The 24,146-nt window shown below is 41.2% G+C and overlaps 3 protein-coding genes across 11 annotated transcripts in view; 2 read left to right on the top strand and 1 right to left on the bottom strand.

The window, feature by feature from the left end:
- adam22 (ADAM metallopeptidase domain 22) overlaps positions 1 to 6,003 on the top strand; it is a 77,652-nt gene extending 71,649 nt beyond the window's left edge. For 5 of the 6 annotated variants that reach the window (XM_035402287.1, XM_035402205.1, XM_035402477.1 and 2 more), the window contains 4 exons: positions 696 to 796; positions 923 to 989; positions 3,995 to 4,118; positions 4,315 to 6,003. In XM_035402287.1, coding sequence (XP_035258178.1) covers positions 696 to 796; positions 923 to 989; positions 3,995 to 4,118; positions 4,315 to 4,335 — 313 coding nt within the window. In that variant the 3' untranslated portion in view covers positions 4,336 to 6,003. Of the gene's footprint in view, positions 1 to 695; positions 797 to 922; positions 990 to 2,329; positions 2,417 to 3,994; positions 4,119 to 4,314 lie in introns of all 6 variants that reach the window. The other variant, XM_035402575.1, reaches the window with a different exon arrangement.
- A 2,445-nt stretch (positions 6,004 to 8,448) lies between these two features.
- Positions 8,449 to 17,403, bottom strand: gtpbp10 (GTP-binding protein 10 (putative)). Of its 3 annotated transcripts, none has more exons than XM_035402601.1 (10): positions 17,207 to 17,403; positions 15,309 to 15,502; positions 11,896 to 11,987; positions 11,460 to 11,604; positions 11,035 to 11,108; positions 10,678 to 10,730; positions 10,279 to 10,386; positions 10,088 to 10,165; positions 9,829 to 9,952; positions 8,449 to 9,245 (listed from the first exon to the last, which is right to left on the bottom strand). In XM_035402601.1, exons 1-10 carry the CDS (start codon positions 17,237 to 17,239, stop codon positions 9,004 to 9,006), a joined length of 1,143 nt encoding a protein of 380 aa, XP_035258492.1. In that variant the 5' UTR covers positions 17,240 to 17,403; the 3' UTR covers positions 8,449 to 9,003. The 3 variants fall into 3 exon arrangements, with proteins under 3 accessions (XP_035258492.1, XP_035258500.1, XP_035258481.1); XM_035402609.1 differs by lacking the exon at positions 17,207 to 17,403 and adding an exon at positions 16,850 to 16,980; XM_035402590.1 differs by lacking the exon at positions 17,207 to 17,403 and adding an exon at positions 15,596 to 15,687.
- Positions 17,404 to 17,607: 204 nt separating this feature from the next.
- Positions 17,608 to 19,608, top strand: LOC118212178 (protein FAM237A-like). Of its 2 annotated transcripts, XM_035389841.1 has the most exons (3): positions 17,608 to 17,647; positions 18,089 to 18,172; positions 18,559 to 19,608. In XM_035389841.1, exon 3 carries the CDS (start codon positions 18,587 to 18,589, stop codon positions 18,998 to 19,000), a length of 414 nt encoding a protein of 137 aa, XP_035245732.1. In that variant the 5' UTR covers positions 17,608 to 17,647; positions 18,089 to 18,172; positions 18,559 to 18,586; the 3' UTR covers positions 19,001 to 19,608. The 2 variants fall into 2 exon arrangements, with proteins under 2 accessions (XP_035245732.1, XP_035245723.1); XM_035389832.1 differs by lacking the exon at positions 17,608 to 17,647 and having other exon boundaries at positions 18,051 to 18,172.
- The last annotated feature ends 4,538 nt before the right edge of the window (positions 19,609 to 24,146 follow it).

Below are 24,146 nucleotides of genomic sequence, written 5' to 3'. Positions count from 1 at the left end.
TTTGTTTAGTTATCGTGGCCATTTTTCATCTTGTCTTCATTCTATGTCTGTTCCATCTTCTTCTTGAGAGCATTGTCTGGGTTTAAATGGTGCCACTGAGTATGGGTTTCTGTTAAGCAGTAAAAGAAACTGAGTATGTATGCAATATACTGTATATTTTGAATATACCACATGCCGTGTCCATTAGCCTAGAACTGTCTATAAAATGTCAGTCATAATTATCTGGGTTTCACAGCTCAACACCAGAAGTCCACCTCCAGCTGGCTAAAGGGAGGCCAAAAAATATTGCCTGTATGCAGAGGCTTTCCAGTCAATGGAGTGATGCTGTGGCTACCTTGTGAAAAAATGAATCAACAGTAAATTACAGTTCTTCCAATGAAAAGATGTTCTCCATTTGCATTCATGTTTCAAATGAGTGTGATGCTTCAAGTGGCATGTGATCTCTAGCTACCAATGACAACACAGAAAACACATGAAGAAATGAGTTCCTGTTCTTAAATTCTGGAAGATGGTGCAAAAATTGTTTTTACCTGGAGCTTACCTGGGTGTCCAAGCAAAAATGTCTCATTTTCAGGATATCCATTTTTGATGATGGGGTTATCTAACAACAAACCGATAACCACGATTCCACATCGAGTAAAATGTAAAACGATCCAGGTTTTAAATAAGGATGGGGTGTGTATTTTGATATGTAGGTCCAATGGCCTGTCCCATTCCTGGAGTGAGAGGATTCCGGATGCCAAACACATCTCTGACATCTGCGAAAACGGACGACCGAGGAGTAACTCCTGGCAAGGTAACTAATCACTGTTGAGGAGGTAACCCATGCTATTCAGTATCAATTGACTCCCCTTGCCTGAATCTATGATGAGTTTGCGCTGTGTATAAAGCGTACTGACTAATTTATCCCGTGACTCTTCAGGAAACCTGGGAGGCAACCGGAAGAAGCTGAAAGGGAAGAAATTCCGCCCACGCTCCAACTCTACAGAGTGAGTAACCTTAGAAGTGTGTTTTCGGAAAGGCAAGTTTCTCATTCCTGGCCTGTTGCCAAGTTGCTCCACTTTGGTCCCAGAGCACGGCCACAGTCTAGCAGGTTTTCCCGCTCTTTGGGGAGTCCACAGAAGAGTCTCAGACTTAGCCTCAGCCCATGCCTCTGTTTGAATAAAGATGTCAGATTGCTTCAAAAACTTAACTGAGGTGTGAGCAGTGTTGAGTAGCTCTGACCATTGGCTATGGCCATCAGATAAGTTTGAGCCTCAGCTGGCTATGTGCTGTATGCAGTGTACATGAGATGGAAGCAATATTCATATACTCTCATATAATCTTTCTCATACTTATTGGGTGAGATTATGAGTAGACTGATAAATAGACTGATAAACAGCCCGTAATAAATGATCACGGGTACTAAGCACCATATAATGCAATGAGGCAGAGAACCCCCTGCTAAAAAAAACCTTCAATGTGATTTGTGGATTGATGATGAGATTAAATGACACTGCATCGATATGGGGAGAAGTGTACTGCAAAATGAGTGTCACGGTTGACCTCTGTGTCATTTCCTTTCTGGTTGTTTCTCCGTGGTTGTGCCTGTTCTTATTTGACGCATGTGACAGATCAAGAGGAACAGAAGTGCTTGTAACAATTTGCTACCAAACCAAAATGCAAATGATCTGTTCAATAAGCCACATTATTTTTGGTGACATTTTTGCTGTATTTTGACACTGTAGCTCTGTAATGAAGAACTGGTATTTTTGTTAATACTTCAAAGGCACCAAAGGTCTGTCGACATCTGCTGATAATATTTAACAATTTGCATGTGAATACACGATTAGACTTAGCCAAATAGCAGTAGGCGTTTGAAAATCAGACCCTGGGTAGGTGGTGGGATGTACTAAGCTCACCTGGTGTAGTGACCGTTTAGAGCATGTTTGATGAATGCTTGGTAAGTCCGGTCACTTCCCCAGGGCTTATTGCTTATTATACAACCACTTTCGGTGCCATTTAAATAGTACACTACTGCTGCCAGTTTTTTTGCATAACAGCCACTAAAATGTGACCACACAAATTGGAGGCGATTGCCTGTGGTACTAAAACCCCAGCTGGAAAAGCACTGCATGCTGTGCATTCGTTCGCTGAGGACGTTTCGAGTCAGACGAGACGGGATGAGAAGGCATATGGTTTGGAGCGACTGTGAACGCGCGCTTGCATCTTGGGTGGACTGAACAGAATGTCTGTGCCGAGCCCTGTTGTGTCTCTGAGATCTCGTCTCCCTTCTTCTCCCTCCTGCCCACCGCTCTCTGTTCCACCCACCATTACCCCCTCCCTGCAGGTATTTAAGCCCCTGCTTCAAAACAGAGTATTATGTAACTAAGTGGGTAGAAGATGTGAATAAAAACACTGAAGGACCGTTTATTAGGTATTTCCAAAAAATTATTTTGTACCCCCCACCTCCTCCTTCTCGTGCCCTTCTTTTTGGTTTTCTCTTACTTTTTCGTTTTTTTTGGCCAGACAAGTTAAGTCATCTGCTGGTAATTCTGAGCCTGACCTCTTCGTGCGTTCATAAAGTGCTGGGCCTGGCCCCGTCGTTGTCTCGAGGGGCGATCCAATGGCTTCATCCGTCTCAAAACTGCGGAACGCCCCTTTCTCATGACCCCCTACATCACAGCTCCCCTTATAACAGTATCTGCATGACGCCGATCATTGCTTGTACTCTTAGTTCCACATGAAGAAGAACACACTAAAAATTGAGGGTCTGGATACGCAGGTCCTGCATTCTATTTCGCATATTAATTTTATTAGTCCCTCTGAATATGTGTTCTTACATGTGACAGTTCATCCAAACGGTTGGAATGCATACATGGTGTGCAGTTTCAGCAAAGGAAGTACCCCAGAAGAAGGAAACAAGCAGTGCCCTGTCAGTCAGGGTGGATGCTGCAGTTGTCAGCAATCTATTCAAATAAAGTTTCAAAAAACACTGATTTGATGCACTTTATTGGACCTGTGCCTTTTGTCAGAACATGACAACCAGAAGTTGGGGCTAGTATTATATTAGATACTGAAGCTAAAATCATTTTCCTCACAGAGCTCATAAGAGTACCTTGCATCTATAGTGTAACTACAGTGTATTATAGTGTTTTCAATCAAATGTAGGTTCATAACTAAGAACATTGTAGTCTTTCAGACCATTGAGTATTAAACAGGTGAAAGTCTAAGTGCTGCACATGGAATGTTTAAATGAAATTTGGAAGAAGTATTACACCCTTGAGAGGAGACTGGACAGGCTCCAATGAGCAGAATGTAGACTTGTAGCCATCTCTATGGGTTACTAACACCTTGGAGGGGCCTTCGCAATACATCCTCATGCTCTCTTTTAACATGTAACTAATCACTTTTGTGGCATTATTATTTAGTATTACGTCCTCATTTCTTTGTGAACCTGCCTCATTTTCTCTCTGCATGTGCATTACTTCAGTATGGTGTACCTTGCCGTCTTACGCTGTCATTGTCCACTGCTTGTCATGTGATGTCATGGTTCTGCCTCTGTGTCACTGAACCCCCCCCCCCCCCCCCCAAGTATCTGTGCTCACCAGCCTGGTCTGCTCAGCGTCACCTCATTTTCACCACGTGTCCAGCACCGGCAGCAGTCAGCCGCTGTGACTGATGCAACTTGTAGAAATGGGGCAACAGGGAGGAGACATTGAGTTGAGTACAACATGCACTGCAGAGTACTGACAGCCCCGGGAGGTTCTGAAAATCAAGAATGCCTTGTGTCTGGAGTTGGAATTTGTGGATGGGGAGGTGGGGGGGGGGGGGGTCAGGTGATAGTGGCAGTGGATGGAAGCTTCTGGAAATGGTGACCATCACCCTGGTACGGTAAGGTGACGATCCAGACCAGTGCTGTGCTGAGGGTGTGTCTGGTTCGGTCGTCTGTGTGGTTCGGTATGTGGTTTTGGACTCCTTGCACGACGCGTTTCTCCTTGTTCCCTTCCTCCAGGACGCTGTCGCCGGCCAAGTCGCCCACCTCCTCCACTGGATCCATCGCTTCCAGTCGGAGATACCCTTATCCGATGCCCCCACTTCCTGACGAGGAGAGGAAAGCCAATCGGCAAAGCGCTAGGGTAAATATACCACATGTGTCTCCTTACTGGAGAGACCCCAAATAAGGACATATATTCCCTTCACAAATGTAAGCTTGATCACTTTCATTGTGTGCTTACTGATGATGATCTTAAGATATATACATTTGTTCATATTATTTTTTGCTTAACTTTAATAGCGGCTCCTCACAGTGAAACATTCTCTCTTGGTCCACAGCTATGGGAAACATCAATATAAAGCCCCTATTTACTCAGCAAAACTACTTAAGAACTACATTTTCGTCTGCTTTTATATGAATGAAAAACACAAGGAAACAAAACAGGAAAACTAAAGTAAAGGAGAGGGTGTGTATGTGAGGACCTCCCCGACCAAGCCACTCACCAGGGGGCGCTGCTGTGCTGGCTGACTCACCCTGGGCATCAAGGAGTACAATTTCACCACCAGACCACACCGTCTGTGAGCTCGTCCTGCGCTTAGGAAACATGGCCGTTGTGCAGAAGGGGGGAAAATAGCAAAATAATCACAGCGGCAACAGCGCTCAAGATAGGAACTTCCTGAACAAAAGCCTGCCACTTCCTCCTCTCCTCTCAGCTCCCGCCCCTTGCCCTCTGATGCCCCACCCCCCTCCCTCCAGGCCCACCCATGTCCAGTGTGAACGATCTCTTCGATTGGTGCTCTATCCGATGCAATTCGAACAGGTCACTATAAAGCAGGATTATTTAACATTTTGAAGCACGCGATCACTGTAGAAATAAAACACTGTATGCATGTGAAAAAAAACCCTCTGTTTATTGATTCCTTGTAGTGTTTTAAAGCGAACACAGTAGGGGACAGCATGTGGAAGACGGCGATTATGTAGGCCCTTAAAATTTGATTTCTATTTAGGCTTCTTGAGGATCAGCGATACCATTCACATCATAGCTTGCTGTGAATCATGCTCGCATTCCAGTCGTGTTCTCGTCTGGGTTTTTTTGGAGTGGGTTTGTAAATATGTATAGGTCAAAACCACAGTCAAGATGTAGTGTTTCTTATAAGACCTCTTAGAATGGAGAAAGTTGACGATGTTTGTCTATACTGCCTCCCCCTGTCATAGTATTATTGATCAGCTCACTCAGATGAAACAGTCCAGTAAGGAAAGTCTTTTTCTTTGGTAGTATACACCTGCTACCTTAAAAAAAAAAAGTTTATTTCCACAATGTTAACTGTGAACTGTCCGTGCAGCCAGAACCACATGCTAGTGCTTCTAAAATTCATTTCTGAACGACATCAAAGAAGCCTCGACAGGAAGTTCTTCCCTGAATTCTGATACCTACTGGTGTTTGCCAACCTTTTGAGTATGCAAGGCAGATATGCAGGAAAGGGAAATGTAACAGCGAGGAAATTATGAATTCACATTGGAAATTAAGTATAGTAACACTAAAGTTCATTTGCTTGAGCAAGCAGATATAAACACAGAAGAAGCCACAGGCAGAGTTGGCAACTCAGTGAATTATTTCAGAAGACTTCCTTATGACAGTTACCTCTGACTGAATTGTGATTGTAGACCGATGGTTCTCAAACTCGGTGTGCTGGTTTTTGTTACAGCCAATATCTTGCTTGTTGAACACGTTTCTTTCATAATTTTTCTGTAATCTTATTAACACAATGTAGGTTTGGCTTATTTGCTTTGTCTTTAAATTAATTATCTATCAGATAGTTCGTTTTAGTGGCCAAGTGTCCACACATCCATCAATGAGGAGCCTAATGATTCACCAGTTTAATTTCTTTTCTTTTTTTACCCCTTTTCATGTAATTGCATTTATAGTTCCACACAATGTGAATACTTTGCTTAGGAAGGTGAATAATCCATCAAAATCCAAAAAAAAAAACATGAAAAGCATAATTAATAAGAACGTGTTAAAATCCTGCAATTGTGGGTTTCAATTGTGGTAGGACCGAAAACCAGCATGCACAGGGGTCCCCAAAACAGAGTCTGAGAACTATTGTACAGTATGGACCATTTTGATTTTTGACTAGAAATAGAGATTTTTTTTTCCAAACGTTTTTGAATTTTTATTTAAAAATTGCCATTTTAAGGGGATAATTTACCCTTGTGAAATGTTTGATAAGAATGATGTAAAGTAGTCCTGTTACCCCCCATTAGCCAGTGGACCAGGCTCCTGGACCAAGGGTGTAGGCTCCAGCTGACACCTTTAATTTTTGACATTCACTCTGATGATTGGAACATCTGAAGCCACAGATCCACCTGAATGTAAAGTTCACAATGGGGGGTGGGGGGGGGGGGGGTGGGGTGGGATGGGGGGTGAAATGTGAAAAACCTGTACAGTTCCTCAAAATAACTGATGAGGCATGAAGCTTTCACAGAAATATTTTGATAAAAGCAACATTTCATACAAGCATTTTTGATTTATATATATTTGTCCTGTAAAATGTTTTTTAAAACGATTGCTGTACATGTTTTTTTTAATTGCCGACGAGTACACCGTGAAGTGTCACAATCCGTTTCTTTTTTGTCGTTCTTTAAAGTTTGTGTTGTGGACTGTACTTGAGTTGATGTGTCCAGCACAGGAATTCACAGAGTTGCATTGGAAGTCAAATTTCTTAAAGATTCCATTTTTGTTCATTCAAATTTATATAATTTTGCATGCCCAAGCCATTGAGAAAGTTGACCGCTCCTTCCCCATGATCCAACTACACCAGGCCAAAACAGACTTGTCCGTCCTCTGCCCAATTTAGAAACTGGATCTTGTGGACAACGAAAAACATAAATGTAGGACAGAATTGCGATCAGAATACTTAACGTTCACCTGGAGTTTTATTTAAATGTTCCTGGAGACATTAATCTTACTGTCATGTGTAGATACTTTCCATCCATGTATTAGGCCTGCTGTCTGTTATTTACTGAATATGCTTTTGTTTTAACGTGGGCACTGATAACGAACTTACTACTGTATGCAATAGTATTGTACTCAATATTAAGATCACTACAATATTGGATTCATATTACTATGAGTATTAGTGTTTTTTTTTTTCTTTCTTTTACTTACCGTACCAATTACAACTCTCCCAGGTTTTTTTCTCTCTCTTTAATAGTACTACACAGCCATATCTCCATCAGAGGTACACACTCATCGTTTTATGCAAATTGACAAGTATACGGAAAGCGTGTGGGCTAGAACTGAGAAAGTTCTGCGAGCATGCTAGCATACAGCTTTTGTGGAATAACAAAATCACTGTGGGGTCTCTGCGATTCCATCTACTGGATCACCTTTGTCAGAACACTTTCCCGCTCATTTGCCACATCTTTATGATTTACAGATAAAGTTGGTGTGCAGTCATGCCAGGTGTCGGCTTCTGAATGGGCAAGAAAAAGGGAGAAAGAAGCAGCAGTCATGGCTGAGTCGTTTCAAGCAATAGATTATACTGCATGTTTTGCCTTGTTTTTCTACGCCCAATCGTTCTTTAACATACTTAAGATTTGCACAAATGCTGAGGCGGTATCAAGAACAGGCCGAGAGCATTTTCTTTGGTGTCGAGGAGTAGCTTGCGTTCCAACTCGGAGGCACACGTACGGTCTTTTTATGATTGGTCCAGGGGAGTCACGCGGGCCCTCTGGACCAATAGGAATAGCTTGGAATACCATCTTGTCCTGTCTGTTGAGGCGTTCTGAAATCTTCCAAACTTTGTTACTGCCTCATTGCCGGCGCTCTGTTCTCTCTTCGGATGATCCCTGCAGGGATACTGTTACCGCGTTACTGTTGCCGTCTGTATCTGTAAACCTGGCCGATGACGTTGAATGACTGCCCTGAGGAAACGCTTCATCCCAGCCAAGGCAAGAGGACTGGTCCCATCTCTCTTGAATGTATTTCACGCAATTCAGTCCAGGATTCCACAAGCCTGCTCAACTAGAGGCATCAGGACACTGTGTTTTTAACCTGTTAATGTCTGCTGACCCGCATCGCCAGCTCCTGATATATAAATCTATATACTTCATTCTTTTCTTTTTCCCTGTATGCTGTACATAGACTGACAATGCAAAAAATCAATGCCCATATTTTTTTTCTTACAATATCATTCAGTATTGTAATATATTTAATATAAAATAAAACTTTCATCAAAATGCCAGTGTACACGCTCTTTATGTTAACAAAGCAATGCAAAGGGAGGAGGAGCATTTACAAGCCAATTCATACACTCAAGTCCGATTCACAACTGCTCACCCCCATCATTAATTGATATTGGCAAACAACTGCCCCAAAGGTGTTCTCTCAGGATTAATTTTCCTTTATTCAGTGCACATCTTTAATGCCCCACATGTAATTTAACCATTTTCATGGCTGTCTGGACCAATCCAGCAGCAGTCTGTTGTGGGGTGTGTGGGCTAGTTTTCCCCTGGGTCAAGAGTCTAAAGGCCTAAACACCACAGCCTAAGGAGTTACCAGCTCATCTTCAATTTAACAAACTGCACTGTTAGGAAGCTTCATTTCTGTAGGCAATAGACCACTGCTATGACCGACAATGATAATAAGGGACTGCATTTATTTAATGTCCCATGATTGCAGTGAAGGGAGAAAACTCACCTCCACCACACCCAATGTGTGGCATCCACCTGGATAACTCACGGCAGCCATGTTGCAGCAGAACACAGCTCAGGTCGAGTCAGTTAAATCGGGGGGTAATTAGATGGCCAAACTGAGAGCGGTGCAGCAGGTTGGGAATTTCCCCATGATGTGCAGGAGACCCGCCCTGATCTCTTCCACAAGTCACATGGTATCTTTAACAATGGCAGTAAGGACCCTCAGAGTAAGGTCTCATCTGAAAGGCCCTGTCACATATGAGCCAGTTTAGCATTGCTCCCGCAATTGTGGGCTGGATGGCGGGCGTTCGCGTCGCTGAAGCGCAGGTTCACGCGGGCGGCCTCGGGCGGAGGGGGCGGCCGGTCGGGGGAGGACGCGCCCCTCGCAGCTCCTGGACCCGCCGCGTGCGCTCCTCCTCCGTCTGTGCGGCGGCCTGCTCGTCCAGCGACCCGCGGATGCACGCCTTCAGCTCTTCCACTCCCAGCCCCGTCGCCGCGGAGATCGGGACCACGTGCCTGAAGCCCAGGCCGCTCTTCGGGACCAGGTCCTCGGGCAGCAAACTCTTATAATCTTGAAACGAGAGACAAGAGTCCATGTGAAGGCAACAGAGCCTTGCACCTGGTGCGTGTGTATGGTATTTCAATGTATAGTGGTTTCAGCCAGTTCAGGTTTTACTAATAGGAGGCTAGTGCACTAACAGGAAACTGCCTCTAGGTGGTATGCTTGCCTGCTTACATTTAGACACCAAGCACATGTACTATATAACCAACAGTATGTGGACACCCCTTGTCCTTGGTTTTGTTGAGAACAGTGTGGAAGAACTTGACTGGCCTGCACTCAGCCCAACCCCATGCAACACCTTTGGGATCAATTGGAAAGCCAAATCGCCCAATCAGTACCCGACCTCACTAATGCTCTTCTGACTGAATGGAAGAAAATGCCTACAGCAATGCTCCAACATGTAGTATAAAGCCTTCCCAGAAGAGTGGAGGTTGTTATAGCAGAAAAGAGTGGACAAATATTAATTCCCATTATTTTGGATGATATGTTGGACGTCAGGTGTCCACAAACTAACTACAGAAGATACAGTAAGGTTAAAAAAAGACATTATTCCAATCCCTGGAAACAGAATAGGGGACATTTTTTGAATTACCATCTTGGTTTTGAAGTTGATCAAGAAGCTCCTGAAGAAGCATCTCAGCTTCTGGAAGATCCATTTTATTCACAACCAGGAGGGCAGGCTTAGAGAGTAGCTCTTCCTTATATAGCTCCAGCTCCTTACGAACACAGTACATAAATGACAGAAATGTCACTTTTAGTTATTTTTGTAGGTGGGATGCACAGACTTCTTTTTGTGATTTTTAGCTTTGAATGCAACTAAAGACATCATGTGGATTTTCTGCATACGTTACCTTGGTTAAAAGCTGTACAGTCTCAAAAGCTGATCTGAACGGTGTTTTGCTTGATAGCTGAAAACCGCAGATATCGACCTTAGAAAACAAGAGGAAAAGGAGGAGACCAGCAGGAGTGGTCCACACTGGGACTTACCATTTAAATACAGTCATAATTATATATACACATATATATGTTCCAGGGAACTCACCACAAACATCAACTGCTTGGTTCTCTCCACATGTTTGAGGAATTTGTGTCCCATGCCCTTGTTCATGTGAGCACCCTCAATTAGGCCAGGTAAGTCAGCCACCGACACCTAAGAAAGGAACAAATAGAATCAACTACTTTTCCCCTACCCTCTACCCTGCTTCCACTAGACTAACGAACCAGTCTGATGGGCTAGCAGAGGAATGACAGGGTCAGGGCCAGTACCAGGACGATCATAATTCCCAAGATTAATATTAAATAAAATAATATCACTGATGTATTTAAAGCTCAAAATTCTACAAGCCTGAAATAGACGCACAGCTTGCTACCTGTTTAAAAGAGTCCGGTTGTTGTCCTGATGATGGATAAATAGAAAAAAACCAAAGGTAAGCAGTCTTACCTGCCTGTAGTCATCATACATGATTTTTCCAATCTCAGGTCTCAGGGTTGTGACTGTAAAAATGTATGAAAATTTGACGTTTCACTTCACCGGTTTGATCTCACATCCATGTTAGCATGTGTAGTCAAGCAAAATATGTTAAAGGCAAAAGTCTGTTCAAAACCAACCCATCTTTGCCTATATATCTGATAATCAAATAAGACAACTGGGAAGAAAATAACATTTATAACAGCCTTATAAAGTCTTATAACAGTGCTTTGTGCTAAGCAAATAAAATTTAATATTCAACACTGCTCTGAACACTATATAGTAAATACATAGCACTAGTGAATAATAAAGTATATTGTAGACACTTACATGGGTAATTCGCTATCTGTGGTTTTGCATGGGAAAGTGTGCTTAGCAATGAGGATTTACCAGCGTTTGGAAACCTGTGAATCAACAGAACCACTGTTATAGCAAGCAAAGTGGTGGGAACTGTCATATATAGTACAGTCTCAGAGATATGAACATCAGTTTACAGGCTAATGGGTCAGCTGAACAGGGTATGGTCCTGGAAGTAGCTTAAGCAATAGTTTTTTTTTTAAATCACTGATGAAAAAAGTGAGCTTTAAACAGAAGAAGTCAAAATTTCTTGAGATAGAAAAGGATCTAAACTACACTGTGTCAACCTTAAATGTACATTTTAAGTTCTTTGAGTGGTCTGGCGGATGATCTTATTGGTTACCGAGAACTTGATGGCTCTTCCCACCCTGGTAGTAGAATGAAGAGGGTTTTCTCACCCCACAAGGCCCACGTCTGCAATGAGCTTCAGGTCCAGGCGGATTTGGCGAGCCTTGCCTTTGCTGGGGAGGAAACCGGAGTAGTGGGCGCCGCCAATGCCCCCCTTCGCCACCAGGACCTTCTCCCCCTCTGCATTCAGCTCCCCTATGAGGCAAATGACATATTTCACTGCAAAAGAGGGTTCCCTCATAAACCTAAGCAACATTCGGTGATAAAAGTACACATCATTTCTCCATCTTCCAAGTTTTAATTTCTGCAATGGTCATGTTCCTGTGGAAACTTTAAAGACTTCTGGGTACTTGAGTAATCGCAAGGACAAATCATTGTGTCATTGTGTTGAGAAAATCGTAAAATGTCCCAAGCCTATTTCTGACACCCAGGTTTGGTCCCTGAAATGGCAGCAGCTCTGCTGTGAGTAGCAAGCCAGAGACTTACCTATGACCGCCCCTTTATCTGTGGTGACGACGATCCCGACGGGAGCGAAGATTTCTACATCCTCTCCGTTCTCCCCCTTCAGGGTACGGACACTGAAAAGGAAACCCCGCCCACCTCAGGCTCATTTATTTCCAACAAAATAACATCTCACCATGGTGGAGACAATAACAGACTCCACTGCAGAATTATAAGGCAGTTTGTTAAGCCATTATTTGCAAAAACAAAGGGGCAGGCTTTGATTAACAGACGCTTAGATTTTAGGGACATAAGCGTCCGAAAGCCTGCCTCTTTCAACTGCTGGAACTAAAAATCCAACCAAATGAAATAAACCCTGGTAAGCAGTAATGACAGGGAAACTCACCTAAAAAATACACCAAAACAATAATGTTAACAGTCTCCACATAGCCTAATTGGGAGACCTTGGGAAATAATGAACACAACCTTTTTCCATCTTTAATCTTTCTATACCCTCCCCCCTAAAGCATTTGTGTATTATTTTCCCTTCACATAAACTACAGACCTTAAAAACCGACATTTGTAATTGTTTTACTTGAATAGTATAATGTATAATCAACGGTTTCCTTTCTGTATGGCGGTCTATGTGTAAACTGACTGCTAGTAGTGTCTCTTGGCCAGGGCTCCCTTGAAAAAGAAATGGAGCTCTCAATGGGGCTCCCCTGGTACCATAAAGGATAAATAAATATATAGACGAAGCAGGCAACCAAATGCCATTCTAATTAAACACCGAACACGGAGCACCAAATCCCTTCCACCGAAGGTTAAATATTCTTTGTCTCTGGGGTCTGTCATTTAGCTTATCAGCCCTCCTGTTCAGCGAGTCATGGGAGCGGCCTGGGTCTGCCAGAGGCTTCTTCAGACACAGCCGTATCTCTGGGTACCATGGGAGCCTGGGAGCACCGCTGAGGCACCGATTAAGTAAAAAAAAAAAAGCCACCAGTCAAATGGAGAAAGTTCATCTGCTCTCAAAGTTCACGTCTGACTGGAGACAGCCCACGCTGCGGCACTGGAGCGGCACATCCCTGCTCCTACCGAACAAATGCCGATTTCGCTGAACTTTAAAAAAATACGTCAAATTCTAAGCGAAAAAAATTATATGCGCTTAGTGAGGAGGTTAATGATTTAGCTGTTCCATCCCCCCCTCCTCGCTCCACAATTGCAAAAGCCGACAACTTTGGACCAGGTAAAGCCTTCAGCTTTTCTGCGTATTGTGAAATTACTCTTACTTTTTTTACTAAAGAAATCAGCAACTGTGGTGCGTTGTTTGCGATGCACCACATTCATAACGTAATAATGTCAACACGCAGCAAAGTTGTCATTGTCACTCATCAGAAAGATTTTTATTTTTTTCTCTTTAGACAGTTGTAGTTCGAAAGACAGACGTTGAACTTAAGTTAAACCACTAAATTTTGTGCTTTTAGTCAGTAGATATGATGGAGGGGAGGTGGTAGGTAACTAATAAATTAATGTTAAAGGTGCCTGTAGACTGTTTTTTTAAATGAATTTAATTCATTCATTTTAATATGTATTGGACCATGTTTGTGCAAAGACTACCACCACAAATAAATGTCAGACCAGTATGAAACACTGAATGTTTTTAATACATTACTAGATTTTGTCCTAATTGAAAGACATATAACTGACCACTTCAAATGCTCTCCTTGGGCTTTGTACCTGAAGAGTGTATGACATTTTTGTGGGCGTGCCCTCTTTTTCCGACTGGATCTATTTCAAGTGCCTAGGCAAGATGTTTACCACTGCTCCATTTGCTTTGCCTATGCCCTGTTGGTTGAAATCATAACTTATCAGTGGGATTATGTTATGAAGTTTTTTTTAACTGCGTCAAAACATCTCATTATTAATACACAAAACGACCATATCCTTAGGCTACGTCTGTACTATTTTATAATAGCCAATTTAAGTGTCGCAGGCAGAAGGAAGAGATGTTAAATTCTCTGAGCCGTGTTGATTACGTTACTTTTTCATTTGAATTTAACAGCAATCTAAACAAATATTGTTATGCGCTTTCACACTGCGGTAGATATTTTTCTCTAATGTGTTTTGAATGTGGGTGAAAAGAGTCCCGGTCACGAAGCCTGAAGTCAGGAGAAGTACTGCCTCTTGCGTCACTCGCATTTTATTGGTGAGCGACACTATATGACCAAAAGTATCTGGACACTTCTAGATCTGGGGCTGTTTTTCATTGTTTGGGCTAAGCCCCTTTAGTTCCTGTGAAGGCAAATCTTAATGATACAGCATACAATCACATTCTAGACGATTCTATGCTTGCCCAACAGTTGGTTTCAGCATGACAATGCCCCCAGGCACACAGAGAGGTTCATATGAAAATGGTTTAATCAAGAATGGTGTGGATCTGCAGGTTATTGATATCCTTAATTTAGTGGTCAGATGTTTTTCCACGATTGAGGTGCGTTTTCTCTTTTCTGAGATCCACTTTCGTACTTACAAGACATTTTCATAAATTTCTTTGTAACATCATTCTTCATTGTCACGATGAAAACGATAAATTGACAAACACTTGACATTGGACTACATACACAAGCACACTTCCCAGCAATCTTTGAATGTCAGAAAAGAATAAAATACTTACTATACTACGGTTTCAAAGAAAGCACCACAAATAATTAGATGAATGTTTGCAATACATTCTCTAGATAAGTTAGACATGCTCAGAGGCTATTATAAAGTTTAAAGTGAGTAGTCATAAACCCATTATGTTTGTTGAAGGATATGTGAAGCCTGTCGACAAACAAATAAAGGGTATGTAAAGCACATCAATCAGAAGAATGTCAAAGCTTTTTGAGTTTCTTGCAGAATCTAAAAGTATCACACATACATTGATACAAAACATCACACTGTATCATACAAAGACAGTAGAATAAATGATGTGCCACTAGCTATATTCAGAATTTACAGCAGAACACAGCATGTTTGGCCATCCAGGTGTCAGAGTAGCACAAAGAAGTCAATGACTTTGGGGAAACGGTCAAATTATTCCAATCACTGACAAACCCTCATTGACCGGTCAGTGCTCATTTCTGGGTAACGTCACTGTCTGGGGGTACAAGGGCTGTGACTGTGTAATCAAATCGCCACAGGAATGACACGAGCCACATTTTTATGCGAGATGCAGCACGCCTCTTTTCCACAGCGTGTCTCTAAGCTTTTACGATCGTAGTGAATTAACGATGCACTCCCGCACACACGCTGGTGAGTCACCGGGAGCCCAAAGACGAGAGTTAACTAAGCCTTTTCTGGCGTGAACTGCAATTTACGACAATCAAATTAATCAGCCAAACACCCTGCAAACCTGGGCTACCCGCGGTCACGGAAACGGCAGTCAAACCGAAGGAAATATAAAAATCACGACATACCTGCTATTAGCTCCGGTTCCAGCAACAAAACGTCTGTGAGGGTACTTGTCCTTGATTTTCTTCAGGGTGAGACCATCTTTGGCTGTCACCCAGATGCTCCCTCCCTTCCCCCCCTGGCCACCCAGGCGAGGCAGTCCCATCCCTCCGCTGCCACCTCTCACATAAAGACGGAGGTTGTCCACGAAGTTGCCATACTGACAAAGCAAACACACAGCACATCAGGATTGAGTATAACACATTAATACATTTTGTGTTAATACTGTCAAGGTATCACACCAACAGCTCACCTTGATGAAAAATAAATGCTGCTGGTCAAAGATAATCACCTTAAGGGTGAACATATAACCCTCCCATCCCGAACATGACAAGAGGAATTCCTTTATACTGAATATGTAGAGAAAAAAATCTATTGCGGAGTTTACTTCTTTACGAGGGAGGAAGGTATTAAACTAAACAGAAAGTAAATGGGAAGATACAAAAGCCTGTTATAACACTGCAGAGCAGCCTACTAATAATGACCTTAACAGCATGTGGTGGGTAGTTAGTTAAATTAATTCAACTTTCCACCATACTCACAGCAAATGGCAAAAGAACAGATAAGGTAATTGAAACAGTCATACCTTATTTCAACAATGTAATCTATTTGTAACGCACCACCACAAATGTCTTCCTTAAACTTTGATAAGATTTGTTCTTTATTTTGCAACAGGTAATAACTGAATGCCTAAACAGGATTTTGTGTTACAGGTTAGGTCAGATCAAATGGCAAGAACGATACAACATAATTTACCAAAGGGGATACCGTGTTTATTGTTATCGGCTATTTGTTATCCACATGCTGGTGATGCAATCTACTAGCTGGCCAGAGAAATGTTTAACATGTTTGTACCAGACCTTTTTCTTTAACACTTTAAACAGAAGCACATTCCTGCAAATTACAAACATTTTTTTTTATATAAACGTGTTTTGTCCAATATTCTCGTGTGCGTGTATTGAGTGTTTTTGGTTAGTAATATGATCATCGGATATTCTTATGGACCAGCTGGAGTTTTCCAATTTTACTAGCATGGAGATGAAGTATTTCAGACGCATATTTGATACACGTCTGACTTTATGGAATTAGGTTAAAATAAAAATGTAAATAATTTGATAATTATCTATTAAATAACAAGCTATATACCCTAATACACAATGCTACTTTCACATAGAGATCAATCTATAAGTAACACAGCTGGTTGTACCGTGCAAAATGTACCGTGTTCATTAGGCAAACGTATTTGTTTGATCAGTTTTCTTCTTAATTATAACTCGTTCTCTATCAGATCGTGAAGCGTGTTCGCAAAACAGGTGGTCATTAAATCTGTTCACTAAACTTCCATTTCGTTTCACCTGATCATGAGTGCAGTGAATTATCGAAAGTTAACTACGAACACGAGGCAACAGCTGGCCATCATTAATAATATCTATGTTCTTCCCTTATCTTAGCAATTAATCTCAGATAGATATCCATTGGGTACAAGTTCATCATCAGCTAGCATTACCTAGGACTGTACTGCACCCGTCTGTCTCTCTATCCAAACTTGTTGACTATGCGGAGATCCCGTTTCAAAATCATCAATCGTTTGCAAGTCATCCAACGTTCGCTGAGCGATAAGACTACGTTACAGCTAACACGCTTTAACTAGAAAAATATACTTATAACGCTAGTTGCGTTCTAGAAAGTGACCTAAGGTTTTACAGTTACCATACATTAGGCTACATTTTTCTACAGTCTAGGGTTACAACCAAATCACAACGTGTGAAGCGCGACTGACACTCGGATGGCATGGCAATTGTGCCTTGCCTTAGAATGCTAGGTTAACTTAGCTAGCAAGCAAAACACACGGCTCTTTACAAACCTTCCTGAAACAGATTCTGCTGGTCCAAACCATGTTGTACCTGCTGCCCAAAGAAATAGTGTAAAATAATGCGCTTAATGAAATATTACCCTACTGCTGACAATACATTTTGTTTAATTTCTGAGCTGAAATATAGCTACTAATATCCAGCTGTCGCACGTAAACGCCCCTCACCCATCACGACAGCATGTTCACATTCAGCCGAGTGAAACAGGAAATGTGAAAAGTCTCTTCAATTCGAGCACTCATTGGATAAAACATGTGGCAATCATGTATCGGCCAATTATATCAGTGATACATATAATAATTTATGAGCTCCGTCGCGATTCGCGAATGCTAACCACCAAACCTGATCTAATTCATATTGCGGTGTGGGCGAGATTGTAACTTTGTGTCAAAGACTACAATAGGCTATCTGTGGATATATTGTGTGTTGTAAAGGTAACAAATGTAAAACTCCAAAATTCCATCACTGGTATTTCATGTGCACAGCATTCCTTGGATGAAGTCCATTTAGCTGAAAGTTGCATTGGAAGAGTCTACAATTAGCTTTATGTTTAAGCTGAATATCACTGACCTATGTGGAACCGTTTCTCACCTACACGTGATTCCAAATCAATGCAGTTTATCGTTCTGGACAGTTCTGTATGCGTTGGCGGTTTTCACAGCTTCGTGTTTGTCTTATGCTACTCAGCTTTGCATTTGTTCTGCTTAACCCAGACACTGTCGGTCTGAGGACGATGTCACATTACTTGCTCACGGTAATGTGCTTGTTGCTCATAGTACTAATACAATGACGCTAGGCTTGTGGGCGGTCACCACTATAAAATAACACAGGCATGAAACAGCAACTCATACTTTCCCCAACTGTGTTTCGTCCAGCTGTGAAGGGTAGCTGAATTTGCATACTTCATTGTTTCTGGATCATCTTTCAGTGACAGCAAAATTTGGAGAGGACGTCATATTGTAAGTGAAAGTGTGCATTTTTGACAAATCTATTTAAATACATGACTGCATTTATTGACATTGCATAAGTACAAAGCTAAAATATAGTACTACAAATAATTTTGGTGTGTGTGTGTGTGTGTGAGAGAGAGAGAAATTAGTTGTATGAATGGTTTAGTATTGAATTTACTACACGACGTGTGTCCAGTTCGGTTAAAATAACTACACACAAGGTTATGTGAAGGCATAGATTTATTTATAAGTGAGCATGGTAAAATACATTTTATTTTTTTAAACTGTTCAAATGACGCTCCTTGGCCTTTTATGAAGCCTTTACTGTTAGCTCCCTTTTAAAATATTTATTTATTTATTTTTGAAAGCGTGTCTTTCCCCTACTGACCCCATAGGCTACAGGCGTCCCAGGCCACCGTCATTATGAAAACCTTAAGTGGCGGGTGGTTTTCCCAGCTGCTCTGCTTGCTAACGCTCTCGGCCGCGACAGCTTTGCCGAGCGCTTTAAAGGACTCTGGTGCAATGAGCAAAGTACCGGTGGGGCTTGGAGAGATCGACCCGCAGTGCTGGGACTCTTCATCGCTTGCTCTTATCGAGATGAAGAAGCTGCGGGTGGCCGGCACGGTTAGCGGTCTGTGGGACTTAATGATCTACCTGAAGCTGTCGCTGCACCAAAAGCACAACGATCTCTTTCTCGACCTGGCTCAACTTTTCTGGGAAATGTACGTGGACTGTGTCTTGTCGCGATCCCACGGACTCGGCAGGAGATACGTTGTGTCCAAGCGGTACATTATGAAGTACTCACAGAACTATACAGAGAACAAGTATTTCGTTTAGCTGCTGGCGAATGCATCCTGAGAGTCTGTTAAAGCGTCTGTCGGACATTTAGGTTATTTGCTGTCGTTGCGTTTGGGTTTCGATATATTCAGAAGTATGCAGAATAATACTGAGCAAATAATCATGGCTGAACGAATCAAAATGTGTTCCTTTGCGTAAAAGTTCGAAATATATTTGCGTTAATATATAATATTTGCAATTTCATATTAAATCTGATCTGCATTCTTGCCTACAATATCATTATTGTATCATTCGTTGCAAAGTTTGATTGCATTATCTCAGTATTTTATTTTTAGACATGAATATCTCATATTTATTTACTACAGCCAAGACTTTTTAAATGCAATCAAGGATTCTCAGGACATGTGAGAGTTATTATAAGCAAGATTGATATGACTGGACGCCAGTCTATGTATTTTATTGCACATTTGTCTGTAATTAATTAGTACATTTGAACAATTTTTTTGTCCACGCCATTACAAGGTACAGTACTATGTATATTTTGTTTTTGAGAACTTTGTTTCTTGAAGGACATTTTACTATTTTGTTTTCAAAAAAGAAAACACTGAAAATATAACAATTTTGATTAAAAAGAGAGACATTTTCTATGCAAGACAATAAAATTTATGTTTAATGGTAACAGGTGATGAATATTTAAAGCTTTTGTGATATTGTTTACAGTATTTTATGTGAACCTGTGAATTTCTGAACCGAATTTGAGTTATAAAGTCACTTGTGTGTGTGTGTGTGTGTGTGTGTGTGTATATATATATATATATATATATATATATATATAGTGTATTAACATGCAGTCATTTTCATCAAAAGGTCCCATGGACAAGAAATTTCGGCATACATATTGAGTGCATATATGAAATGTAAAATATATTTCTTGGGTAGGAGCTTGAACTGTAGACAGGTAATCATATACAAAAGAATGCCATGGACAGTTGCAGGACCAAAACAAACTGCTCCTTGGCATCATTATATATTTGTCTGACATTTATTCATCCTTATCCAAGTTAACAATATAGCAGATAGCAGTGCCCTTCATGGAAATAGAACCTCTAGTTATCTGGTTATGAATACAATTTCACAACTACAATCCCACGCCCTAAAACGTTATATTAGAGATATCTGTTTAGAGATGCATAGCATAATGATGACATACTAGCAATAATGTCAGCTTGACTAAATTTATGCTTGAAATGGAAAATAATAATGTGACTGTGTGCAGGATGGATGAATTCAATAGGTTTTTAAATGAATTAATTTATCTCACTTTATTGCAAGTTGCATTACTAAAATACCAATAGAACTTAAATGAATAATGAAACAGCACAATCCATTTTGTGTAAAAATGCAGGGAGGGTTCAGTGGGGGTTACCCTCCGGATAAACACACAACACCGAAATATGTTCGAAGTGATTTATATAAAAAATGTCAAAACATCAAAACACCTCAGGCTCTAGTCATAGGCCCCAATGGTGAAAAAATGGCACTCCGTAGATGTCAGCTGCCGCTTCTTTATCACACTGCAGACTTCCATATCTGAGGGAATGTGTTGGAGATGTAGTTTAACCAGGTGACCTGGGGGCAACCGATCGACCAGCGAGCGTTGATGGTGTGCAATGAATTACATATACATATGAATCATCTCAACAGCTTAAAACCCTTCCATCCCAGGGTGATTCTGATTGGGCCTCACCTTGCTGAGACACCGGTCACAGTCAGCCCTGACACGGTCCAGATTTGACACCATCCATGTAAATGGTAAATGGACTGCATTTATATAGTGCTTTTATCCAAAGCGCTTTACAATTGATGCCTCTCATTCGCCAGAGCAGTTAGGGGTTAGGTGTCTTGTTCAAGGACACTTCGACACGCCCAGGGCAGGGTTTGAACCGGCAACCCTCCGACTGCCAGACAACCGGTCTTACCTCCTGAGCTATGTCGCCCACAGTACTAGATGTACCATGTACTAGAACAACTTGTACACTTGCATGGAAGGTGTCCAAAGACAACGCGGTATGGTTAAAATAATCGAATCAAGATGTTAACCATCACATGATCAAATGAAAATATCACTTTGTCTTTGAGGATAAGTAGCACAGATGTATAAATTTTATGAAATCCCACCGACTCTCATTCAAACCAAAACGTTACTTCCTCTGTATTATGTTGTAGTTCTGGCATTCAGAAAATCCAACAGCACGACCACAAAATTTATTTGGTTCTGTGGGCTCAATGCTTTAACAGTCCTCATCCTCTTTACTGAGGGAGTTGAGAGAACCAGGTTGACTTCCAGAGTTTATAATGAACAGTGGTAAATTATAATATAGCGCCATCTTCTGTTTAAATAAATATTGGCAAATAGGCCTATGTTTTTTGCCCTGAGTTGCCACACTGTTTTTCAGGTGAAAAAGACATAAGAAAAAATAATAAATAATGTTGGGCATAGCGTACTGTATGAGAGAAAAATATTTGGCGTAAATAATTCCATGTCAGCTAGGCCTAGAAGTAGATCTTATTGACTGCCTTTGACTTCAACATCAGACAAACATGGGAAAATATCCCTCTTGAGCAAGGTACTTAACCTAAATTACATTGTTAGAAAAAGTCTTACAAACTATCCTTTCCTATTTAAACTAACAGTTGACTTACACAATTATCAATAGACTCTGATTCTATATGTGCTGCTTCGACGTTCTGAAAAACTTCTGGTACAGATCATCCTGGAAGTGGGGCAAGAACAGAAGAACATTGCATCCATTAGACCAAAATCAAGGCTAGGCAAATAAGATCTGCTCAGGGACTAAGATCTACATGAAGGGGAGGAGCAAGATAGGCAAAACACAAACACAAGATACACAAACAGTTTACACAACTGGAAGAAGAAGGATATTATAGGATTTGTATGCACACATATTCTATAATATTATAAGAATTAAATAGTTCTAACAAAATGAAAGTATAGGTCATTTTCAAGTACAGAGCAATTGGTCAACATTGGTCAGTTTATGCACCAGGTGAAGTATTTCAGTTCCACACAGCATCACCACTAGGCGGCACTATTTTCATATTTATGTTATCTGACTGCAGGTCATAGGTCCCCATCCCTGGTCCTGGAGATGAGCCATGGGGTCTGCTGTTTTTCAATGTTACTAATCACATATTTGATCTATTAAAGTTGATTCTACAGTCATCTCACCACACATTTTTGCATCTAAATTGGTTTCTGGTCATACTTCAGTCTGCTTAACGAGAAACAAACATCTGCCTGGCTACCTAATTAACTTTGCTAGACAGTAAAAATATTAGTTGGGTCATTATCACAATTAAAAAAAAAAGTTTTATGTTTTATCACAGAGAGTAGACATTGGACTTAAATAAAAACATGTTGGTCGAGCTCAGGCACTTAGCATCAAGTCATTTCAGGCCATTTTGTAATGGTTCTGTGTTTCAGTCTGTCTTTCCTTGTTGGGCCGCCAGATGGCGTTACTTCTGCTTTGTGTCCTGCTCCCCCTGTTTGATTGTATTATTGTTTTCAATTGTTCAATTATAGTTTTTTGGTTGTCTCGTTTTCCCCTCCCTCTCTGTGGCCTGATTGTGCATTGTGCCCTGCTGTGTCTTGTCAGTGTCTTGTCTATTTAAGTTCCCTTCTCCCGGACTCAGGTGCTGGATCCTTGGTTGTGTTTGGTTGCGTGTGCCTCTGATCGTGTTCCTGCCCCGTGTGTTCCTGCCCCGTGTGTTCCTGCCCCGTGTGTTCCTGCCCCTGTTCTGTTTTCCACGCGCTTTTGGATTTTTGGATTTTCCTTGTTTCCGGTGTTTTCGTAGATTTACTTTGTGTTTTTTTTGAAGAGTTGCCCTGCGAGGCCTTTTGTTCCCTTCTGTCCAGTTTTGTTAAGTAAAGTCTGTTTCAATTACCGTTTGGAGTTTTGAGTTTTTCCCCTCACTCTGCGTTTGGGTCCTAACCCCCCAAGCACCTCGACACATTTATCACTGAATAAACCATGAAATAAGTCCACCCTGTCAGGGACAGATTAGTATAATATTATGAAGATATTGTGTCCTGTCATGTTCCTGTGTTCCTGTCTGCATTTTCCCTGTTGGGCCGCCAGATGGCGGCACTTCTGTTTTGTGTCCTGCTCCCCCTGCGTTAATTGTATGATTGTTTCCAATTGTCCAATCATTGTTTTCAATTGTCTCGTTTTCCCTTCCCTCTCTGTGGCCTGATTGTTCATGGTGCCCTCCTGTGTCTCGTCAGTGTGTTCTATTTAAGTTTCCCCCTCCCTTGACTCAGGTGCTGGATCCTTGTGGTTATGTGGTTCGTTCTGATTGTTTGTTCGTAATCCATGTGTTCTTGCCTATGCTCTGGTGTTTTTGGATTTTTGCATTTTCTTGTTCCTGTGTTTGTAGTTTCCCTTGGTTGTTGAAGGTCGCCCTGCGAGGCTTTGTCTTCCCTTTTGTTCCCCCCTTTCAAGTAAAGCCTTTTTGTTCTTCCATTTTGGAGTTTTGCATTTTTTCCTCTGCACTTGGGTCCAAACCCCCCACGCAATCTTAACAGTGTCCCTTTCACAATCATATTCATTTATTGCTATAAAATTATAACCAAATATTAGACTGTGTAAAATCTGTACTTTTCTGAATAAACATGCTCAGTTTGCACCTTATATTCATAATTCTTTTTTTTTTTAGTTTAACTTTTTAAGTATATATTTATGGTCCCCTCTAACTCTTTAACTTGCTAGACAATTGTTGTCAGTATTGGACAATATGATAAAATAATGATACCAAGATGGTACCAAAAAATACCAAGATGACAGGCTGGACAAGGGCATGGTAGAGTGGACAGCTATGGCATTATAAATCATCAATGAAACAGACAATGAGAATACATTTATGTGATGAAATGTGTTTGATAAACTGCTGATTAGCATCAAAACACATTGAACATGAGTACTTTATGAGAGGCACACACAACTGTCTTGAATATCTTGAACAATGAGTAAAATTAAAAATAGCAATGAATGTATAAGGTCAGCACCTTCTTGAATAGAAACTGAGCTAATGTGCAAATGGAAATTAACTGCAAAATCCAAACTGAAATGTGATATTCTAACAAAAATAGAAAATTGCATACTAT

Source organism: Anguilla anguilla, chromosome 1 (assembly GCF_013347855.1).
Source record: "Anguilla anguilla isolate fAngAng1 chromosome 1, fAngAng1.pri, whole genome shotgun sequence".
NCBI classification, from domain to species: domain Eukaryota; kingdom Metazoa; phylum Chordata; class Actinopteri; order Anguilliformes; family Anguillidae; genus Anguilla; species Anguilla anguilla.
Note: the sequence above shows the minus strand (reverse complement) of the source record. Positions and strands in the feature narration are given on the sequence as shown.